The 22835-nt window shown below is 31.6% G+C and overlaps 1 protein-coding gene across 2 annotated transcripts; it reads left to right on the forward strand.

Annotated features, from left to right (window-relative positions):
• The first annotated feature begins 5068 nt into the window (after nt 1-5068).
• LOC111696614 (uncharacterized) lies at nt 5069-14178 on the forward strand. Of its 2 annotated transcripts, XM_023466265.1 has the most exons (11): nt 5069-5226; nt 5694-5752; nt 6172-6216; nt 7609-7715; nt 8126-8192; nt 10361-10450; nt 10506-10597; nt 10658-10696; nt 11446-11498; nt 12983-13057; nt 13276-14178. In XM_023466265.1, exons 1-11 carry the CDS (start codon nt 5155-5157, stop codon nt 13801-13803), a joined length of 1227 nt encoding a protein of 408 aa, XP_023322033.1. In that variant the 5' UTR covers nt 5069-5154; the 3' UTR covers nt 13804-14178. The 2 variants fall into 2 exon arrangements, with proteins under 2 accessions (XP_023322033.1, XP_023322034.1); XM_023466266.1 differs by lacking the exon at nt 6172-6216 and having other exon boundaries at nt 7632-7715.
• Nucleotides 14179-22835: the final 8657 nt, after the last annotated feature.

Below are 22835 nucleotides of genomic sequence, written 5' to 3' on the forward strand. Positions count from 1 at the left end.
AACAGTTAACTTCTTCCAATCCCAACAGTTTGCTCCTTCCAATCCCAACAGTTTGCTTCTTTCAATCCCAACAGTTTGCTCCTTTCAATCCCAGCAGTTTACTTCTTCCAATCCCAGCAGTTTACTCCTTTCAATCCCAGTAGTTTACTTCTTCCAATCCCAGCAGTTTACTCCTTTCAATCCCAGTAGTTTACTTCTTCCAATCAAACCAGTTTACTACTTGCAATCTCAACAGATTACTCCTTTCAATCCCAGCAGTTTTTTTCTTCCAATCCCCCCAGTTTACTCCATTCGATCTCAGCAGTTTACTCTTTTCAATCCCAACAGTTTACGTCTTTCAATTCCAACACAGTTTACTCCCTCCATCCCAACAGTTTACTCCCTCCATCCCAACAGTTTACTCCCTCCATCTCAACAGTTTACTCCCTCCAGTTTACTCCCTCCATCCCAACAGTTTACTCCCTCCATCCCAACAGTTTACTCCATTTCATTCCATAAAGTTTACTCCTTCCATCCCAAGAGCTTTCCTTTTCAATCTACAGTTTACTTCCTCCATTTCAAACAGTCTCAACCCCCCCCCCTTCCCAATCTCTAGTTTAAAGATCTAAAGAAGATTTTCTAGAATCAGTAATTCTTTCCAATCAGTTGACCAGTAACTTTTAGGTAGACTAAGAAACTAGATGGAGGGGGGGGGGGGAGGATTGTAGTTTTAGAAAAGGAAAAATTATTAAAACCCTAAGTAAGTTTTCTTTATTTGAAGCAAATGAAAAAATATTGGCACTAAAAATATATACAGAAGAAAAACTGGTCTCTTTCTCAACAATAGATAAAAAAGATAAAGTTTAAAAAAATCAAGTTAAATTGCAAGAAGCAAAACAAATAAGGGGGGGGTGTTTTGTTTAAATTTTGGTTAAATTATTTGAAGTCCATCATAATAATAGATTATTAGAATGTTTGTAAAATATAACATTGAAGCTAATAAATGGATAAAAAGGGAAAATGAAGAATAAGATTAGGAAGGATACAGGATATAAAAGAAAAAAGACATAAACGGAGATAAACAAAAGAAGATTTAAATGATTAGAGAGAAAGAGTTTAAGAATTCTAGAACCAGGTTTCTGGTCTTAGTAAATACTTTTATTTCCACAAACTAGAAAACTTTACAACTTTGCAGGATGGACAATGTTCAAATCAACCAACTTAGAGAGGGTCACTTTGCAAAATAAGAATCTAAAGGGATACTTTAAAACTTTAATTTAAAGGTACACTTCGAAAAAATAGAAGTAAAGCTTTTAAAAATGGGATCCGATTCTAAAGCTTTGTCTGGAGTCTTAATCGGTTAGTCTCACATTCAAAGTTAGAGTTCAAGTTTCTTAAAGCGAATTATTGATTTTTAAATTAAACTCAACTCTAAGAAAGATTTGAATCAACTTATCGCAAAGCTCTATCAAGTCCTGATAAATGAAATCAGTATTAAGTGATCCATTATTATCAAAACGGGGTCTGTATCTTTATAGAAAATTAAGATAATAATAAAAGAAGTATTATTATATTCATAACTGTGAGATGTTTCGTCCTAAACCACGAAAAATATAAAATCAAGACTTATTAAACTTAAGCAAATCACCAGAAGTGGCGGAGACACCAGACTTTCAAATCTTTGATAATCGTATATTGTAGGGACATAAGTTTTAACCAAACGGGCTTGGAGGCTGGAGGAGTTCGAATGAGGTCTAACAGCTGGGAGGCTACTGCCTGGGACATCGCATTTTTTAATTTTATTTTTTCCTGACTTGTTTATAAGAATTTTTATCCAGAAGCTTGGTGAGTTTATTTTTAGAGACTTTATCTGCATTCTTTCTACTCTAAATCTTCCTCTGGCACAATTCTTGTTTTTTCAATGATTAGGTAATTTAGTAAAATTCTCTCATTTTCTATAAAATATATTTGCACCAATTCTATTCTCTCATCCATTTTATATCTAGAGGTTGGTCACTTTTTATACAACAAACAGGAAAATTATATTTAACTATAATTTTAACTTTAATTGTTTCTCAATAGCTGTGAGCAGTTTGTCTTCGTCCATTATGAAACAATAAGAAACAAATTTCACGTCTTTTTTTCGTGGATTTTCAAAATTTAAATTTTTTAAATCCTGACCATCCATTAACCTTCCCTGAGCCGGTCATTTGAGTAAACAGGAAAAAATTGGTCCCGCACGATCGGTTCAGTCGTTTTGACGTTTATTCGTTATTAGTTTAAATATTCTAATATATTTTAATAATATTTTTATTAGATAAAAGTAATTTATTTATACAAAGGGACCCATCTTCAATTTTACTTTGACAATTTCTCTTTTTAAATTATCAACAAAAACAAAACAAAAAAGGTTTTACGTTTAGTGGATACAAAACATAGGATGTATGTAAAGTAAATCAAAATACAAGAAATTCAGAAAATTATAATGAAAACTGTTTAACATAACTGTATTATCCTAAAAGTAAAAAAATGATAAATAGATATTACGAAACTAAAGGAAACTTAATGTGTGTGATATTCTTTATAACTTGCATATATGTTAGTTTATTAAAGAAATCAAGTTTAATACTAGAAAAAGGGGAACAAAGCTGTAATAATAATGCATGAACTCGCTGGACCGATTTGCCTCAAATTATGATTGGGAACACGGTAGAACCACTGAACTGGTTTGAAAATTCTGAGTTGAACGGATTGACTTTTAAGAGAAAACTTAAGGCAAAGCTGGGTGTCCAAGCTAGTATGTAATGTATGTATATACATTTATATATAATGTAGATATGTCCATAAGCCAAGTAAACAAGTTAAAAAGCTTTAGATCACGCAAAACATTATAAATCATTTCATCACAAACATGAAATACACACAATACAGGGTGTACTACTGCTTTAAAAACACACAATACAAAGTGTACTACTGCTTGAAATATAAATAATACAGGATCTACTAAAGCTTCAAATACAAACAATACAGGGTGTATTAATGCTTGAAATACACACAATACAGAGTGTATTACTTCTTGTAATATAAACGATACGGGGTGTACTACTGCTTGAAATACACACAATACAGAGTGTATTACTTCTTGTAATATAAATAATACAGGGTATACTACTGCTTGAAATATAAACAGTACAGGGTGTACTACTGCTTGAAATATAAAAAGTACAGGGTGTACTACTGCTTGAAATATATAAACAATAAAGGGTGTACCACTGCTTGAAATACACACAGTACAGGTTGTACTGCTTGAAATACAAACAATACAGGTTGTACTACTTTTTGAAATACAAACAATACAGGGTGTACTTCTGCTTGAAATAAAAACAATAAAAGGTGTACTACTGCTTGAAATACAAACAATACAGGGTGTACTACTGCTTGAAATAAAAACAATAAAGGGTGTACAACTGCTTGAAATACACACCGTACAGGTTGTATTAATGATTGAAATACGAACAATACATGGTGTCTACTACTTGAAATACAAACAATACAGGTTTGCTGTTGCTTGAAATACAAGCAATAAAGGGTGTACTACTGCTTGAAATACACACAATATAGGGTGTATTAATGATTGAAATACGAACAATGCAGGGTGTCTACTTCTTGAAATATAAAAAATACCGGGTGTACTATTGCTTGAAATACAAACAATGCAGTGTGTACTACTGCTTGAAATACAAACAATACAGGGTGTACTACTGCTTGAAATATAAACAGTACAGGGCGTACTATATACTGCTTGAAATACAAACAATACAGGGTGTACTACTGCTTGAAATATAAACAATACATGGTGTATTACAGCTTGAAATACAAACAATACCGGGTGTGCTACTGCTTGAAATACGAAGAGTACATGGTGTACTACTGCTTGAAATACAAACAATACAAGGTGTACTACTGCTTTTCTAATTCCTATATCTTTGCAAACCAATGTCTTAGACATTAGATATTTTAAGCTATGAATTCTGTTTGATCAATAAATCTTAGTTTGAAATATCAAAAGTTACATTATCAGGTTGCAAAAATATAGGGATTAGAAAATTTAAGTTAAGTATGTGTCAAAGACTTTGTTCCTTAGTTAAAAACTCAAGAGAAAAAGAATTAATATTACCAATGTCAGTTAAATTTAATTTTCCAAAATTTGTCAACTCAGCTTTTTCACTTCGGGGGAGAAATTTAGGGTTTAATATGATTCCTTTTTGGGCTTTTTTGAAAAAAAAGATTTCTGATAAAATTGCAATTGCAATTAGATTTTTTAAAGATCTGATTTATTTCATTATCTACAAGACCTGTTGAAAGCTTTTTTAATGATAATAAGTTAGTTAAATATTGACTCAAGGGGAAGGCAGATCAGTCATAGTGATTTTTTAGGATTTAACCTGCTGGGTCACTGGTCACTATAATCAATGGTCAATGGTCACTGGTCACTGGTCACTGGTCACTGGTCACTGGTCCCTGGTCATTGGTCATTAGTCACTGGTCACTGATCACTGGTCAGTAACAAAGAGAAAGCGAGTAATTTTATAATTAATTACTAATATTTGAAGGTAATGTGAGTGTGTGGAACTTATTTTAGATGACCTCTAATTTGATAAAGTGGCATGTCCGATTCTCAACAGTACTTTTTAAACATTTCCCCGAGCAAGGATAACGTAGAAATCCTTGTTATTTCAGCTAAACATTGAATTACGAAAGCCTTAAGATTAAAGGGTACACTCAAAACTAGTATATACTAGGTGCACTACATTTCCATCTACAAAAATAAGAACGTCAGAAAAGGGTTTTTAAAAGGGTAAATTAGTAAATCAGAAATACATCTAATGGAGTGGCATTTTAAATTAAGTCTGCAGGTCCTTTCAAAGATGAATTTCTTTAGATCAACATGAATAAAAAAGATCAATTTCTCTAGATGAACATGAATAAAAAAGATTAATTTCTCTAGATAAACATGTATAAAAAAGATTAATTTCTCTAGATGAACATGAATAAAAAAAATTAATTTCTCTAGATGAACATGAATAAAAAAAGATTAATTTCTCTAGATGAACATGAATAAAAAGGATTAATTTCTCTAGATGAACATGAATAAAAAAAGATTAATTTCTCTAGATGAACATGAATAAAAAAAGATCAACCAGTTTTTGTAATCCTGATGCACAACTGACAGTGAATTTGCCAAAGGTAATAATTAGCAAGAGCAAACTTTTATCACTTTTCATAATATTAAATAAAACTTTTATCACTTTTCATAATATTAAATAAAACGTTTATCACTTTTCATAATATTAAATGAAACTTTTATCACTTCTTAAAATATTAAATAAAACTTTCTCTTGTCTGTTTGAATTTTATCAAAAGGTTCCATGATTTAGAGATCTGAAAGATATATAGATTTTTCAGAATATAAATTTGGGTAAAAATGTGTTATGTTAAGATCTTGTTTAATTAAAGTATAACGCAAACATATCTCTTACGTTTTCTTTTTCAGCTTTATGACAAAAATTTATTCCGTTTTTTGCAAAAACAAGAATGTCCAGAGCTATGTATCAAAATATATCTGATCAGCTGATTTAAAGTGCTCAAATCATATCTAAACCCCATTTATAAAAAACATTTCTTCTTTTCTAATTTTTTTTCTTCTAATTTAGAGATCACAATCCTTCCGATCTTGTTTAAAGAAAGAACCAACCCCAGATCAGGAATCAAGGTAATGATAATTTAAAATTAGAAAAACAGGATCTCTTTTCTTCAAAATTTCGAAATAAAAATTAGCCTATAAAAGATTTTTCAATATTCCCCCCCTTCTAANAGCATCGATCAAAAACAAAAATATTAATAAAATTTTAACAGAAACCTTAAAAGAACTTTAAATGATGAACTGAAATACTGAGTAAAAATATTTAAAAGGAGTTGAGTTTTTGCCACAAAATATAATTTGTTAATACCTATATCAAATTGGAACCCTATATCGTAGACCTTTTAGATATTTCAAACAACGAATTTTGTCGATCAAATAATCTAAGTTTGAAAAATCAAAAGTTTACACCATCAGTTTGCAAAGATATATGGATTAGAAAATTTGAGTTTGTGGCAAAGACTCAATTCCTTTAATACATTTTGTTCCAGACCGAGTTCCCGTAAAAATAGTGGGTCTAAGGCAGTAATGTTCAGGGGAAATATGAAAATATTTAAAAAGTTACTCTGATTTTACTCTAATACTTCTCGGATACTAAAACTATAGAAAAATGGTCAAGACAAATTTTACGAATGGTAATTTCTTATGATTTCTGCTACAGCTTCGTTCAGTGTAAATTTTAAATAATGTTTTATGCTTTTGTGATACCAATTCACGTAGGATGTATAAAGAATACCTTTTTTTGAAAGGTCATTAAACTTATTTAGAATTAATTACTATTTAAACTTCAAAATCAATGCAATTAATTTCTTCTGAGAGACACTAAATAATCGATCACAATATTTGTCGTTGAATATTTTCTGTTGAGTCAAGTGCACGTTAGGATATTTGATCAAATCTAAAGATGATGAGCTAAATCAATTTGTCTAAAGATGATGAGCTAAATCAATTTGTCTAAAGATGATGAGCTAAATCAATTTGTCTAAAGATGATGAGCTAAATCAATTTGTCTTTTATTCTCTGAAAAAATCTGCTTTAAAGAGACTGTTTAAGCGTAATGTCAAGTGAACCTCCATGCAACCTCCATGCTCGATTTATAGCAGTACCCTTTAGATCTTTATCTGATCAGTAATGTGGAAGTATGTTGTTTTTTAAAATTATAAACATTGACATCTAATTTATATTTGATCAGACAAAGGTTTCAAAGGTGACTTTGTAAATTGGGCATTGCCATCATAAATACGCTTACAAATCAATTTAAGAATGATATTTTTAACAAAACACATCTGCCTTTAAGGGAGTGACCGGCTTTGTAAGGTAGTTGAACTCAGTATCCAACCCCAAAGTTGGAGTTTTGAACGTCGAATTTGCGCTCAATCTTTAAAAAGTTTAATATGTCTCAAATGAATCCCAACGAAGTTTTCCACAACACTGCATACTCAGTTCAACTACCTTACATAGCCGGTCACTCCCCTAATATTATATAAATTCATAATTCATAAATTAGGAATCATTTACGGCATCATTTCTAAATTTTGACCGGCGCGGTGTCATTTATGGAGAGCCTAGTGTTTACACCATTTCAACACATATTTAGACAACAAAACCAATGTTTCGACACTTTTCGATATTTATTAATGTATTTTGATTGGACATTTGCATTAAAATTATCTGAGATTGTTTGATAATTTGAAAGTAGTACGACGTTTGGGAGACAATAATTTTTTTGTGCGTTTTGCCCCTTTTATAATAAAATTTAAATCTAAATGTAAACTTTTAAATGTTTTAATATGTTCTTTAATGTCTAACATTGCGTTGAAATGATTAACACACATATAGGGTGGGCTGGAGCGCTTTCTATGCAGTACACCAACCATAAACCTTTCCTAATAAGAAAAGAAAAAATATCCATATTTTACCCGATACAGTGATGAAATTGGAGAATCTTTAGTTATGGTGAACAAGTACGATGTAAGAGATCCATTGTGTGAAGGACAAGATAGGGTTGTTCATTTAGAACCTGATATATTTAAAGGTAAAAGATAGGGTTGTTCATTTAGAACCTGATATATTTAAAGGTAAAGGATAGGGTTGTTCATTTAGAACCTGATATATTTAAAGGTAAAGGATAGGGTTGTTCATTTAGAACCTGATATATTTAAGGTAAAGGATAGGGTTGTTCAATTAGAACCTTATATATTTAAAGGTAATGAATAGGGTTGTTCATTAAGAACCTGATATATTTAAAGGTAAAGAATAGGGTTGTTTATTTAGAACCTGATTTATTTAAAGGTAAAGGATAGGGTTGTTCATTTAGAACCTGATATATTTAAAGATAAAGGATGGGGTTATTTTATAAGAACTTGATAATTTAGATGAAATTCCGAGGGGTGTTCATTGGTCACTTTATTATCCTGTCAATTTTGAATATTTTATCTGTTGTAGATAAAACTAAATCTCCGTCCCCTAGACGAGAGTTTGTGGAGAATATCCGACCCTTCAGTAATCCCAGGTAAGGAAATGAAAAAAAGAGAGTTGAGTTGAACAAAAAGTAAGCTTAGTTTATGTATAATTTACATGTAGCAATTTTTACAGTATACCTACGTCCACAGACAGGCTACAGCAGGAAAAACGGGATAATACACGGAGAAAACCATATTTTTCTATAAAGATTCATGTGTAAGCGTAACGTTTTCCAAAGAATCCAACGTGGCAAAGATAGTACCAAACTCAGTGTAGAACGAATTGAGGGATAAACTACTTATTCTAAGTTATCTACACTGTACTTTCATCATCCCAAAACTGGAATGCCTCGTAAGGACCCCTTATTTAAAAAGGCAGTTTAGCTTAATTTCTCCCTCTAATAGAAAGTTGAGTCCAAACCTCCTTTTTATACTTCTCTTATGACTCATTTACTCTGCTTTGAAGCAGAATATAATCCCTCAGAGAGCTTGATTTCTCCCTCTAATAGGAAGTTGAGTCCAAACCTCCTTGTTATACTTCTCTTATGACGCATTTACTCTGCTTTTAAGTAGAATATAATCCCTCAGATCGAGCTTGATTTCTCCCTCTCATAGGAAGTTGAGTCCAAACCTCTTTGGTATACTTCTCTTATGACGCATTTACTCTGCTTTGAAGCAGATTATAATCCCTCAGAGAGCTTGATTTCTCCCTCTAATAGGAGTTGAGCCCAAACCTCTTTGTTATACTTATCTTATGACGCATTTACTCTGCTTTGAAGCAGATTATAATCCCTCAGAGAGCTTGATTTCTCCCTCTAATAGGAAGTTGAGTCCAAACCTCCTTGTTTTACTTCTCTTATGGCGCATTTACTCTGCTTTTAAGTAGAATATCATCCCTCAAAGAGGAAGGAAAAGTCTAGTCCTAAGAAAGCGAGGTCATTTCCATCCAGAGTTCCTTAAATAGGAAGTTGTCGAAAAACGGCCCTGGTACCTTATATATATATAGGAATGATAAATGTTTCAAAACAGAGTAATTGCGTCATAAGAGAAGTATAACAAGGAGGTTTGGGCTAAACTTCATATTTTAGGGAAAAATCAAATCAGGAGTAATTACGAGGCATTCCAGTTTTGGGACGAAATACAGTGAAGGGTACAAAATAGTCCCAAAACTCGGCTTAAGACGACTTCTTGTGTGATAATGTTTGATTGGAGTGATAACCCACCTATCCTATGTTATCCTGTAACAAATACAGAGGTTTATAGTAAATCTAGATAATTATGTTGTACATTGTCCAATTTGCCCATTGGTAAATACATATTAAGTGCTTGTGTTCGTGTAGACATTGATAGCTGATCGCGCCCATTGATCGATCACGAGCTCGTGTCCTGGTTGTCATTTATAGCTGACGAGATTGTGTCCAAGTTTAGACATTGATAGCTAAGTGAAACTGAATTGTACCTGGATAGATACGGGTTGGAGATCCAATTAGGGAGTGGGGCATTTACTACAATCCAAGGGTAAAAAATAATCTCAAAACTCAACTTAAGACGACTTCTTGTGTTATAAGTTTGATTTGAGAAATAACTCACCTATATCCTATGTTATCGAAAGGTAAAAAAATAGTCCAACAATTGTGGCGGAAGACGACCTCTTTTGTCAGAATGTTTAGTTTTAGGTATAAACCGTCTATCCAATGCTATACTGGCAAGGATAGTTACAAAAATTGCCAGGAGACGACCTCTTGTCACCTTCTGTTTAATTTCAGTTAAAACTTTTTATTTAAATTACATCGCTCTAAACATTGCAATATGCAACAAACGTGTAACCAAATGATCAAATTTTAAAGTTCTAAATAAATAAATATTATAAAGGATGGCCAATTCTCATAATTCTGAATAAATAAATATTATAAAGTATGGTCAATTCTCAAATTTCTGAATAGATATATATTATTCAGGATGACCAAATCTCAAAGTCCTGAATAAATATATGTTATACAGAGTGACAAATTCTCAAATTTTTTAATAAATATTTATTATACAGGGTTACAAAATCCTTAAGTTCTAAATAAATAATTATTATACAGAGTGACTAATTCTCAAAGTTCTGAATAAAAAAAAATACTATACAGAGTGACCAATTCTCAAAGTTCTAAATAAATATATGTTACACAGGGTGACTAATTCTTAGAGTTTTAAATAAATTTATGTTATACAGGGTGACCAAATCTCAAAGTTTCAATACGGGTGTGCTTCGGCCTAGAATGATCCGTTGCAATCCTCCTCCAAATTCTCCCCACGCATCAAGGTAAATAAAAAGTATAAAAATTACGATTTTTAAAATGTTGATTATTTTTCCTTAGTCCCTGCCTTTCTCCTACTTTAAGAAGAGCAGATATGGTCCCAAATATAACATTAACTCTGCCCTTAGACGATATGCTTTCAGATATTGAAGGTAGGTATTAGAAAATATTTGAAATTAAAATTAAATATTTTCTAAAAACATTTTTTTAAGATAACGTAGATGAGGAGTCAGAAAATATGGAGAGTCAAGGTTAGAATAATACTTTACCGACATCCTTGTCAACATATTAAACTGTTATCAGGAAAAAATAATCATTTTTTTCAATTTTTGTCTAAATAATTTTGTTTACACAATTGTAAATTAAAATAGATATGATACGGACAATTTACCTACTGTTTTAGTTTCGTGTTTTATCAATCACAGCTGAAAACTTTTGAATGAATGGAACTGTTTTAAGTCGATTCTAAGAGTTAAAGGTATTCTCTCTCTGCGGAGAGTTCAACTCTAATCCGAAGGATTAGTTAATCTGCTGTCTTAATCTAAAGGGGTAAACTACTAAAGTTTAAATATCAAGCTTATCCTCATTTAAAAGTTTTAACCTTAACAAAATTAGATTGAACAATGAAGATTGAAATTTTCAAAGAATAAATTTACATGTTTTGTCATATTTTAGAAAAATGTGAAATAAAAAGACGACGTTTAGGTACTTGATATTGTTTTAAATTCGATAGTTGTACTATTAACTTGAAAAAGGTCTTTTCTTCCTATTTAATCAATGATCTGTTTCTATGTTAATTCTGCGCGTGATATAGCCTAAAAGTTTTATAATCTTGCATTACAGGAATGTAGACTCAGCCGCTACTATTTGTGGAAAGTCGCCAACATTTTATTGAAAACTTGAAGTGAAATATTTAACGCATAATTAAGTTTATGCTTGATTGATACAAATTTGTGAAAATGACAAGATGAACTTCAGTTTAATTAGTTTTTTTATTCAGATGAACCGTCGAATCTAGTTAAACTCCAAAATTGTGACTACGTGGTAAAAACCGTAAGTATTCACTATAAATATATCAAAATAACTAAAAAAAATGAAAATGATATGTCAACCTTTAAAACAACTTTGCTGATCACAAAAAAGTTTGAATATATATCTATGCATCATAAAAACAATTAGATAAAGATATGATTGCTAAGGCTTCAGATAAAGATTTCTTGATTCATTGCTAATTTTTAAAGCTGACACTTAAAATGAAGATTTCGTTTGCTGAGGCTCCAGAATCCAGATATAGATATCATTACTCAAGCAGAAGCTTACGATAAAGATATCATTGGCAGGGGCGTATTCAGGAATGTGTCCAGTGGGGGCTTTTTTCTTTCAAGGGGGAGGGCTCAGCACCTGTTGGGACCTGAAAACCCCCTAACCTCCATAGCCCTTCCTGAATACGCCTCTGATCATTGGTCAAGCAGAAGCTTACTATAAAGATAATATTGGTCAAGCAGAAGCTTACTATAAAGTTATCATTGGTCAAGCAGATGCTTACTTTAAAGATAATATTGGTCAAGCAGATGCTTACTTTAAAGATAATATCGGTCAAGCAGATGCTTACTTTAAAGATATAATTGGTCAACCAGAAGCCTACTATAAAGATATCATTGGTCAACCAGAAGCCTAATATAAAGATATCATTAGTCAGCCAGAACCCTAATATAAAAATATCATTGGTCAAGCAGAAGCTTACTATAAAGATAATATTGGTCAAGCAGAAGCTTACTATAAAGTTATCATTGGGCAAGCAGATGCTTACTTTAAAGATATCATTGGTCAACCAGAAGCCTACTATAAAGATATCATTGGTCAACCAGAAGCCTACTATAAAAATATCATTGGTCAAGCAGAAGCTTTTTATAAAGACAATATTGGTCAAGCAGAAGCTTAATATAAAGTTATCATTGGTCAAGCAGAAGCTTAGTATAAGTTATCATTGGTCAACCAGAAGCTTACTATAAAGATAATATTGGTCAAGCAGAAGCTTACTATAAAGTTATCATTGGTCAAGCAGAAGCTTACTTTAAAGATATCATTGGTCAACCAGAAGCTTACTATAAAGTTATCATTGATCAAGCAGAAGCTTACTTTAAAGATATCATTTGTCAACCAGAAGCCAAATATAAAAATATCATTGGTCAAGCAGATACTTACTTTAAAGATATCATTGGTCAACCAGAAGCTTACTATAAAGTTATCATTGATCAAGCAGAAGCTTACTTTAAAGATATCATTGGTCAACCAGAAGCCAAATATAAAAATATCATTGATCAAGCAGAAACTTACTTTAAAGATATCATTACTCGAGCAGAAGCTTAATATAAAAATTTCATTGCTGAACCTTCCAATAAAGATATCATTGACGAACCTTCCAAAAAAGATACAATTGATGACCCTTTAGAAACAAATTTCATTGCTAAATATTTAAATAAAGATATTCTTGCTGATGAGGCACTAACTACTTTTTAAAATATTTTTGTTTCCAGAAAAGACAACTTGTTGCTGAAAGAAGGATTGGAGGACTACAACTTATTGAATCTATGACTGAAAGCATTATGCAGGAAAGTATTAAAACCAATCTGTGTTGTAAAGTTTAAAATAACTTTATGGAACATTGTATTTCATTATTACTTTGGTCGCTAATGGTAAACTTTATTGTGCCAAAAGGTTCTCATCTTTGTAAAAAAGCTTGAATCTTCTCTATAAATTGAAAATTGACTTTACAAGTAATATGCATGTGAGCCACAGTAATAGTGTTATTTTAAAAATTATTTTGTAGGATTCCTTGGTTCAAGCAAAGAAGCTTGAGAATAAAAATAAAGAGTTGGAATGCCTAGCAGACAACTATGCATCAAAGCACCCGGAGCATGTATCTAACAAACCGTCTGAGCACGGGATGGAGTCTTATATTGAAGAATCAAATGCTGAATCTAACATCAATAAGTGTGATACAACTGCTGAATTATCAGTGCACAAGAAAACTGATCAACTAGCATCGGTATCATCTAGTTTACCCGTAATGTTGGAGAAATCAACAAATGCTGAAATTAACAATAAAGACTTGACTAAGACTAAGGACAATGATCATGATGACCTTCCGTCTGCCGATACATTGATTCAATTTGATATTGATCAAAATATGTTGTCAGGTGAAGAAATTAGAATCAAGCAGAATTCAGATTCAGAAGTTTCTATTGATGATATTAAAGTGAAATCTAGCCGGGGTTCCCCTATATTTCTACCATCTTTGCATAGGGCTGCCCCGCCTCCTCCTAGAACTGCCCCGCCTCCTCTACCCTCTGTCTAGTAAATTCAAAATAATGTTAAATTTTAATTTTCATTAAAACCAAATTAATCAAAATAACGCTGATCGAAATGTGTCCAGAAAATGATGATGCATCAGTTTTGATGCTATTAAAATCGTTGAAACATTACTTTTTAAACACATTTATTTACACTCTATGTTAATAAACTTCGTTATTTTCGTAAAGTAAATATAAAATAAAACGTTAAATTTTGGTCAATTCGAAAAATTGCAAAATTTTTGTAAAAATGGTGTAAAATTTCAGGTATTGTAAACTTAATTTAAACACTAAACATGTAAGTAAAATAAGTTAATATATTCATTTTTGAATATTGTATATTAATAATTTTTTTTCTAGAATATATATAGACCATCCCCCCCCCATACACTGTTTTCCAGAAAATTTTAAAAGCTTTGTCGAGTTTTTTTTTGAGAAAATCTTAGTCAAACTTTTTGTTACTTGAAAAAGGTGTTTGACTTTAGAGATTTGAACAGAATTAAAAAAAAGAACAGTTTGTTAAATTGATACTGCAGTTACTGAGCAAAACTCACTCCGTGCTAGCTTCAAGACTGAGTTTATTTATATATTCCTCCAACACTGTAGTACTACTATTTAGGAATATATTTATATAGTGATAACCAGGAAACTCTGGAAAAGGAAAACGACTTTTAGACTCAAGCTCTTACTTAAAATAGTCCAATAAACATGAGGCCCTGCAGTAATTAGCAGTGTAAACAGACCCATTTCACTTTATAAGTGATTATAAAACTTAGTAATAAAGCTATTTTCTTAGTAACAACATCAATCGTACTTCAGTATTGCTTTAATATGTCGTCATCATATTCAGCAGTTTTCTGGTTCACACTGTTTATGTATGTATATATAAGGGGGTTCCTTGTGTATATTTATTGTTTTTTTTATCTATTAAGCAACTAAACTTTAAATGCCTTTAAAAAAAGAATATATATTTAATAAAATAATGATTAAAATTTTTTTTCGAAAGCTCTTGATCATGCATGGAGCTTGAAGTATTTATCAATCTTTTTATTTAATTTTTAATTGTGAATAATTTCTGATTTTTATATTTTTTAGAAATATCATATACAGGGTTAACCACAAAGGATGAGACTTCAGAGACGACTTTAAGAAATTTATACTGTCTAGTGTCTGTTGCTTTTCATTTCTGATTCCCTGCAACCATAAACTCGTTTCTCTCTTTGCCAGTTTTGAGAACAGTTGAGGAGTCAACACCTCTCTCTGGAGGAAAGCATGCAAAATGTTTGCTAATTATTAGAGGACTAGGGCCGAATCCCTTATAGAACTTGTAGGTTCGAGAGGAAACCTTTTAGGTTCCCGTTTGATAAATGTGGATGTCAAATCCACTAGAAACATCGAGAAAGGGTTTACTCCCTTTGATTATTGTGGATGTCAAGTCTACTAGACAAATAGAGAATGGGTCTACTCCCTTTGATTACTTTTTAAGTGCAAGGAATTTATTCCTGAAAGAAAAATATCATCAAAAGTCTGACTATAGATTTCTTTAAAATAGCAGGTTTATGAAATTGGAGAATATGAGAGTGAATAATGAATACATTTAATATCATTTCTAACAAAACAAATTTAAACTATACCGTTAATATATGTAATATGTAATATATGTATGTATATTAAATGTGTGTGAATAAATCTTTAATAATAATAATAAAATCCTTAAATCAAGGATTTAATGTAAGGAAAGTTATTTCAGAAGTGTACACATCTTTTGTACTGCAGTGTACTCTCTCTGGGCGCTAATGTAAACACAAGACAGATATCGAAGCCTGACATGGGATCCATCTTTCACATAAAAAAATCAATGAAATATTCTGGTCATATAGGAAACTTTTATGTGAATTATTAAAATTATCAAAATTTAATGCTTTTAACCTCCTCGGATACTAAACGAACACTGATGCATCTATTCTTGTTTACAAATTCCGCCCAAAGAGAACTGGTTTCAGTATGCACGTAGAGTATACGCAACAGCAATTAACTCTCCTTGCATTACAGCCTTGCATTAAATAAGCCATTTAAAGGGCATGGAAGACATAAATTTACTTTGAAATTGTCACATTTTAAGAATTTCAAGTCATCTTTAAAGTCTCATTTTTTGTGGGTAACCCTGGATAGCAAAAAAAATCGAACTTTAATGAGATAGAGACGGACAGTGCAGCTGGGCGTTTTTGTAAAATACAAAATGATGAAATACAAAATCGATGAATTGAGATTAGAAATAAGTCATTAAAGATGAAAATCAACACAAAGATAAAACTGTGGCTATTAAGTCGAAAGGTTGATTTCAGAAGTGGATTTTTCAATTAACTTTAAAAAATCAAACTTATCACTATAAAATAATCACAAGAAAAAATCCAATTAAATCTATTTTTTATATCACAGTTCTCTACATTTCATTCTATGATGCCCCCCCCCCCCCCCACAAAAGAATCCAGTTATAATCCACTCTCAAATACTTTTCTATTGATTTTTCTCCTTTATACGATGATTTGTGCAGATTTACAGAAGTTTAAATATCGTCTTCAACGGACGCTCTTACGATTAAATAATTATTCTTAAACAGGAGTATCCTTTATAACATATAACACTGTCATCAAAAGTAGTTATTACTTTAAAATGGAGGAACGCCCCAATCTCATAAAAATGGGGGGGGGGGGTAATGGTCCCCTCTGTAGTACGTGGGATACGACATAGTAGCTGCAATTAATTTGAATTTCTGTGTTGCTAATTTAAGGATATACCAGATATCCAAGTTTGATGCGTAAATATTGAAAACTCAAAAAATTGAATATACAGGTTTACCCAGAAAGGATGACACTGAAAAGACGACCAGAAAATTACTTAAACATGACTATATAAGAAGACGACTTTTCGACTCAAGTTATGACCTTAAATAGTCTAGTGGTCGTTAAACACAACAATTGTGCTGTGTAAACAGACCAAATTCACTTAATAAGTGGATTTGTAAGTTACAAATGCTACTGTTTTTATTTATTTATTTTGCTTTTAATGTCGTCTTCCTATTTAAATTTTTTGGTTCTCACTGCAGTAGTAGATGATTAAATAGTTGATAATTAGATAATGCTGTGATGGCTCAAGATTAATTTAAAAAGGGTTGATACACTTTTTCATTGACGTCAGCTGCAAGCCAGCAATACTTGAAACTATAATCTTACTTTTTAACATCAATTATAATTGATTTAAGACAGAGGTCTACACTCTACAGAGTAATAGCAGTATGCTAAAAATTACAATATGGCGGATGAAAAAACCAGATTTAACCGGTTTCAAATCTTATGATTATAGATGTAAAGGTTGAGCGGCAAATGTGGCCTAAGATTTTGTGTTGTGTAATGGTAAATAACTAGAATATGTCTAAAAATGTTCAATACCCTTAGCGACATGACATGACATTTTATAATGAAAAAAGGAAGACGATTTTCAGTCGTCTCTTAATTATTATGTTTAGTTATAAAGGGAGTGACCGGCTAGACACGGTAGTTCAGCTGAGAATGCAGTATTGTAGAGACATTTCATAGGGTTCATTTGAGACCTAATGACAGTTTTACGGTTTATACTTGTTCAGCAACAGCGCAAATTCAATCTTTTAAATCCTTATGATCGTCCATTTTGGAAGGATAATTTTGATAATCGGTTTAACATTTTTTTTCAATAATGACGACGAAAAATGTAACACATATCTACAGTAAACTAACAAGTTGTTTGAGAGCAGGTTCACAATATAAAAATTCACTCTTATAACTGACAACAAGTAATCTTATTTATGTTTTGTTTTCTGTAATGCCTTATTGTTCACAAACATTTCTCGTAGATTTTCCAGAATTTTATTGAAAAGACAACATTGGAAAAATTTCAAGAAATCAGCTGAAGAATAAAAAATAAGAAATTCAATGCAATGATGATGAAGAAATGATTGATTATAACATTGATTTATTGAGAAATTTCTTTTGAGAAATATGTCCCTAAACATCTAACTAGTTCACTGTAGAACTTTTGTTATATTTCTCGTCGTCTTTATTGGACAGTTTTTAAAACTGATTATCAATATCATCCTCATAAAATGGACGATCCATAAGGATATTAAAGATTGAATACGTACGTCACTGGCACCATGGGCGTACGAGGGAGGGGGCCGAGCCCCCGGCCCCCCCCAACGTGTGCAACCCCTGAGGGGGGCATTCATGGGGGTGGCTCTTTTAATATTACAACTGCTTGTATTTCCCTTCCTCAGGCAATCTACATTCTACATTGCATTGTATATACACTCATCCAAACTAAAAGATTATGAAAAGAAATAAAATATATTCTGATTCACAACAATAAAATCATTCAAAGCTTTGTCTGATCAAGTATTGCATTAAAAATCCATGTTTCCCATTTTGAAAACTGATATTTTTATTTATGGGTTCTCTACAAAAGTGACTCGTGCATTTCTTGCTTCAGAAACGATGGAGAAATGAAGGTTTCAAAGGTACATCGGACATGCCACTCTATAAATGGAGGGTAAATTAAAATTACGCATTTATTCCATTAAAGTTTAATTAGATCGTATAGAAAAAATGCTTTAAAATCTCACTTTTGCCCTTAACTAAAAAAGTTTCATTAAAAAAGCTTTAATCAATACTGCCTTCAGTATAAGTATATATCTGATATCATAATTTATAAAACAATATGTATCAATCCTATGAAAATATAACTTTTCCATCTCTATTTTTCATCCTTGAAGCTTACAGCACATGGTATTAAAAGGGATTATCTGTCCACTTAAGAAAATTACAGAAATAATTTATTAAGACTTGTAATATGGCAGTGTGTATATGATCGAATAGATTACATAGTTAAAAAAGGTATCAATATTTTTTCAAAAAAGGGGTTTTTAAGGGGGGCCTGCTTATAAATAGTCTAATCAATTTTTAAGACAGGATTGACTGTGAAGTGTGGCAACGCCTTGAGTTTAGATTTTACCGCACTAACTCACCAAAGCTTTTCTGTAGCCCTTCACATGTACATTTTAGCACTGTAAAGTACTTGTTGTTAGCTTTGGTATTAGATAAGTAATTGGCAAAATTCTCATAGATTTAGCTTGAGAGCATGAGACCTTTAAATCCCAGTAAGTCACAAATGAATCCTAAAATTGTTTCTACAATACTGCATTCTCAGCTCAACTACAATGTCTAGCCGGTCACTCCCTTTAACTCTAGTTAAAGAGTTTGACGTCGTTACTTAAGTCTCATTTGCCTGTAACCTTTAGGCTCAATGTTTTAAGTTGAACCCAGAGGGCAAAACTTAAAAGAAATTTACCGGGTATCCCAAACCAAACCTGGCCACGAAACCGGGTTAGCTCTCTTAAGTCTGGGTTTGAGTTTAAAACCCGAACTCTGCCAAACCCGGGTTTCAGGAAACCGGGTCTCGTAGCGAGTTTTATAATTTTCTTAAGTTCTCAGTTTGCTGTACTGTACACTTACAACTGTTTACTAATAATGATATACTATAGGTTAGGCTGAATCTCCTTATAATAAACAAATATGCAGTACGCTATCGGTTTAGTTTATGGCCTATACAATTAGTAACGGATTAGCGTACATCATCACTCTATGCACTATAACCTCTTTGGTTGAACCCCTAAGAGTCTAACCTTTCCCCGGTTGTTTTGGATTGAAAAATATATTTCTTCCAGCAACCTTTTTTTGTATCATATTTATAATCATGAATTTTAAGTCGCATAATTTTAGAAATTAAAAACAACTAATTTTTAGTACAGAATAGAAGTTATAAACAATTCTCCAATCACATTATTTATTAATTTTGTGAAGGATATTTTGGGAGGAGTCGCCTGTTGATCTAATTGGGAACCGGAAAGAATGAGCAGGTGCCCAGCTTACCCCCCTCGACCATTATCTAACTTTAGACAACCCCCCACGTATTACCCCTATATGTTAACCAACGGTAACTCAACCGTGAAACAAAACTTAAACCAGACTATAGTGTTATTTTTATTTTGAACAATTTCTGAAAATTCTTGAATTATTTCAAACCTTAATTTCGGGGTTTTGGATGCGCAGGAGCATTAATATTTATATTCCAGGAAATGTATTTAGGTCACCAAATATACCTTCGATTGTTAAGCTTCAATAAACCGTAGATTTAAGACGTTAGACCCGTGTCCGTTGCAACTCTTGAAAGATTGAACTATGAAAAATTTTGTAAGTTTGTAATTGATTATTTAATATTTGCATTTTGCAATTTGTAATTTTGACAACATAGTTTTTGACAAGAAAAAACATCAAAGAATTTATTTAAAATGTTCTAGCTAGATAATAATGCAACAAACAAATCGACTTTAGAATTATTTTTTCTTGTTTCCTCCTTGACTTTTCCGTTCCCTCCGTTCCCTTCCTCTCATTTCCTCATACCGTTTCCTCTCCCCCTTCACGTTTCTCTTTCTTCTCCAATCTCAATGTTTGTCCTATCTCGCCTCCTGCTACCCCTTTTCCTTTACTCTCCCCCTTTCTTACTCTCTTCTTCTTCCAACCCCCCAACCCCCATTTCCACCCCTTGTCTTCCCATTGCTCCCCTTGCCTTCCCTCCTTTCCCTCTCCCTTCATGAAATCTTTTTCCTATTTTAACTTTTTCAATTTGTTTACCGTTAGCGGAAATGCATTTTCCAATATTCAAACATTTATTTGCAACATTGCAAACATTTTTATCTATTATTCGCAAACTTATTTGCAAATATCCAGTACAAAATAAACAATATGACACAGAGTAATCAAAGATAAGAACATTTGAACAAATTTTAAAATATAATAGCGAAAAAAACACCAACTATTGAAAAAGATGGATCACTTTCGATCTAAAGGTTCATCATCTTAGGTATATGTTTTTCAAAAAAAAATTTATGGACGGTATACAGTGCAGTGTGCAAGCTTTCTGAAACTGTTTTGGCAGAAAATAAGGAATAAAAGGAAAAAAACACGTAAAACCTATATAAACACAACATTTTAATTTTTAGTCAATTCATTTGAGAATTTTTAGATGCAATACATTTTAGATGCAATACATTTTAGATGCCATACATTTTAGATGCAATACATTTTAGATGCAATACATTTTAGATGCAATACATTTTAGATGCAATACATTTTAGATACAATACATTTGAGATACAATACATTTGAGATGCAATACATTTTAGATGCAATACATTTTTATTGAATTGAGAAGAAAATTTAGATTAAACTAATGCGCTGGTTGCCCTGTCATCTGTGCAAGTTTTAAAAGGCGAAAGTAAAATTATATTTTAGATAATATTTGCAAACATTTCAAAATAATTGCAAGGTTCAAAAATTTCGATATTAACATTTTACATTTTATTCAAGATCTTAATTTCCTCGAAGCCTTGTTGTGGCTTTTTGTCAAATGGAGGTTATCTATTCATACAAAGTAACGTTTTTTGTGAGTGCGCGGGGGGGGCTTTTTTACATCTTCTTTTCCTTTTGAAAAATTGGAAATCTAATTTGTGTTAATTTGTCTCATTTGAACATCATTATTCTTTTCTTAAAGGGAGTGACCGGCTATGTAAGGTAGTTGAACTGAGTATGAAGTGTTGTGGAAAGCTTTTTTAGGATTCATTTGAGACATATTAAACGTTTTAAAGATCTGAGCATGAGTGCAAATTCGATGTTCAAAACTTCTACTTTGGGGGGATACTCTTTCAGAATTAGTTTTATTTTAAATTATTAAATAACATTGACATAAAATGTAAAAAAAGTTCTACAATAAATGTATAGGAACATGTTGAGAAAATAAAAATTAATCTTATCATCGAAAATAAGTAATCTTGTTCAATTATTAGTTTCTATTATATCTCATTATTCTGGTTTCACATTATTCACAAAGACTTTCGCAGATTTTTTAGAATTTTTATTGAAAAGATTACATTTTAAGAATTTGAAGAAATCTGCGAATAAATTCAAAGAAAATTAGAAATTCAATATAATAATGAAAACAAAATAATCGATTTGAGCGTTGATTTATTGACAAATTTATTTTGAGAAATTAGATGGTCCCTAACCATCTAATTAGACTACTGTATAATTTTTACTTTATTTTTCGTTGTCGTTATTTAATAATTAAAAAAACTAATTCTTGATTCCTGGTAAATATGAAAATATCGTCTTCATTATCAAATATCCTCGAAACAGGAATACATGTTTTCAAAAGTAACTCTGAGATCATGAAAAATACAAAATAGTATGAAATATTAACTATTTACGAATGCGTCGAAAAATAATCGGTGACTTTTTTTGTAATATCTGAATGATTTGTTTTGAATTAAATTGATTTGTTTACGATCCGAGTTGAATGTTGCATCTTTCTGAATTTGTATGGACACTACGTTCTTCGGTATTAGTCGTTTTTAACAATTTTCTCCTTAAAGAAGCAACAGAAGTAAGATTAGTAGAGATCAAAAGCGCTTTTTTATCGCATTAAGCCTATACCCCCTTTTATTTTTCGCGAACATTCCCTTTAAACAAACATAATCTAATTTTAATATTTACACTTGATCATCTCAACAAATATATTCATAACTAGGGTTGTTAACGTTTTCATTTTTCAGAAAAACGATCGTTTCGTTATGAAAACGACGACTAAAAATCGAAAACGAAACATTCGTTTTTGAAAACGATCGTTTTTTTTAAAAAGTTCGTTTTTTAAAAATGATCGTTTTTAAAACGATAGTTTTTCAAAACGATTGTTTTTCAAAACGATCGGTTTTCAAAACGATCGTTTTTATAAAATTTGTCGTTTCGTTAACGATCTTTAACGACGACCCTTCGTTAACGATCTGAACGACAACCCTTCGTTAACGATCGTTAACGACGATCCCTTCGTTAACGAAGAGAGGAAACCGACCTGAAGGGCATTTGTACTTATCATTGAGTAGTTTTAAAGAAAA

The sequence above is a fragment of the Eurytemora carolleeae genome, unplaced genomic scaffold, assembly GCF_000591075.1.
Source record: "Eurytemora carolleeae unplaced genomic scaffold, Eaff_2.0 scaffold185, whole genome shotgun sequence".
Lineage (NCBI taxonomy): Eukaryota > Metazoa > Arthropoda > Copepoda > Calanoida > Temoridae > Eurytemora > Eurytemora carolleeae.

Excerpts from the sequence above, each read along its gene's own strand:
- LOC111696614 (XM_023466265.1), top strand. The coding sequence starts at position 5,155 with ATGAACATGAATAAAAAAAGATCAACCAGTTTTTGTAATCCTGATGCA. Across the intron at positions 5,227-5,693 it reads TGACAGTGAATTTGCCAAAG|AGATCACAATCCTTCCGATC; the intron begins GTAATAATTAGC and ends CTTCTAATTTAG. Across the intron at positions 10,697-11,445 it reads AGAAAATATGGAGAGTCAAG|ATGAACCGTCGAATCTAGTT; the intron begins GTTAGAATAATA and ends TTTTTTATTCAG.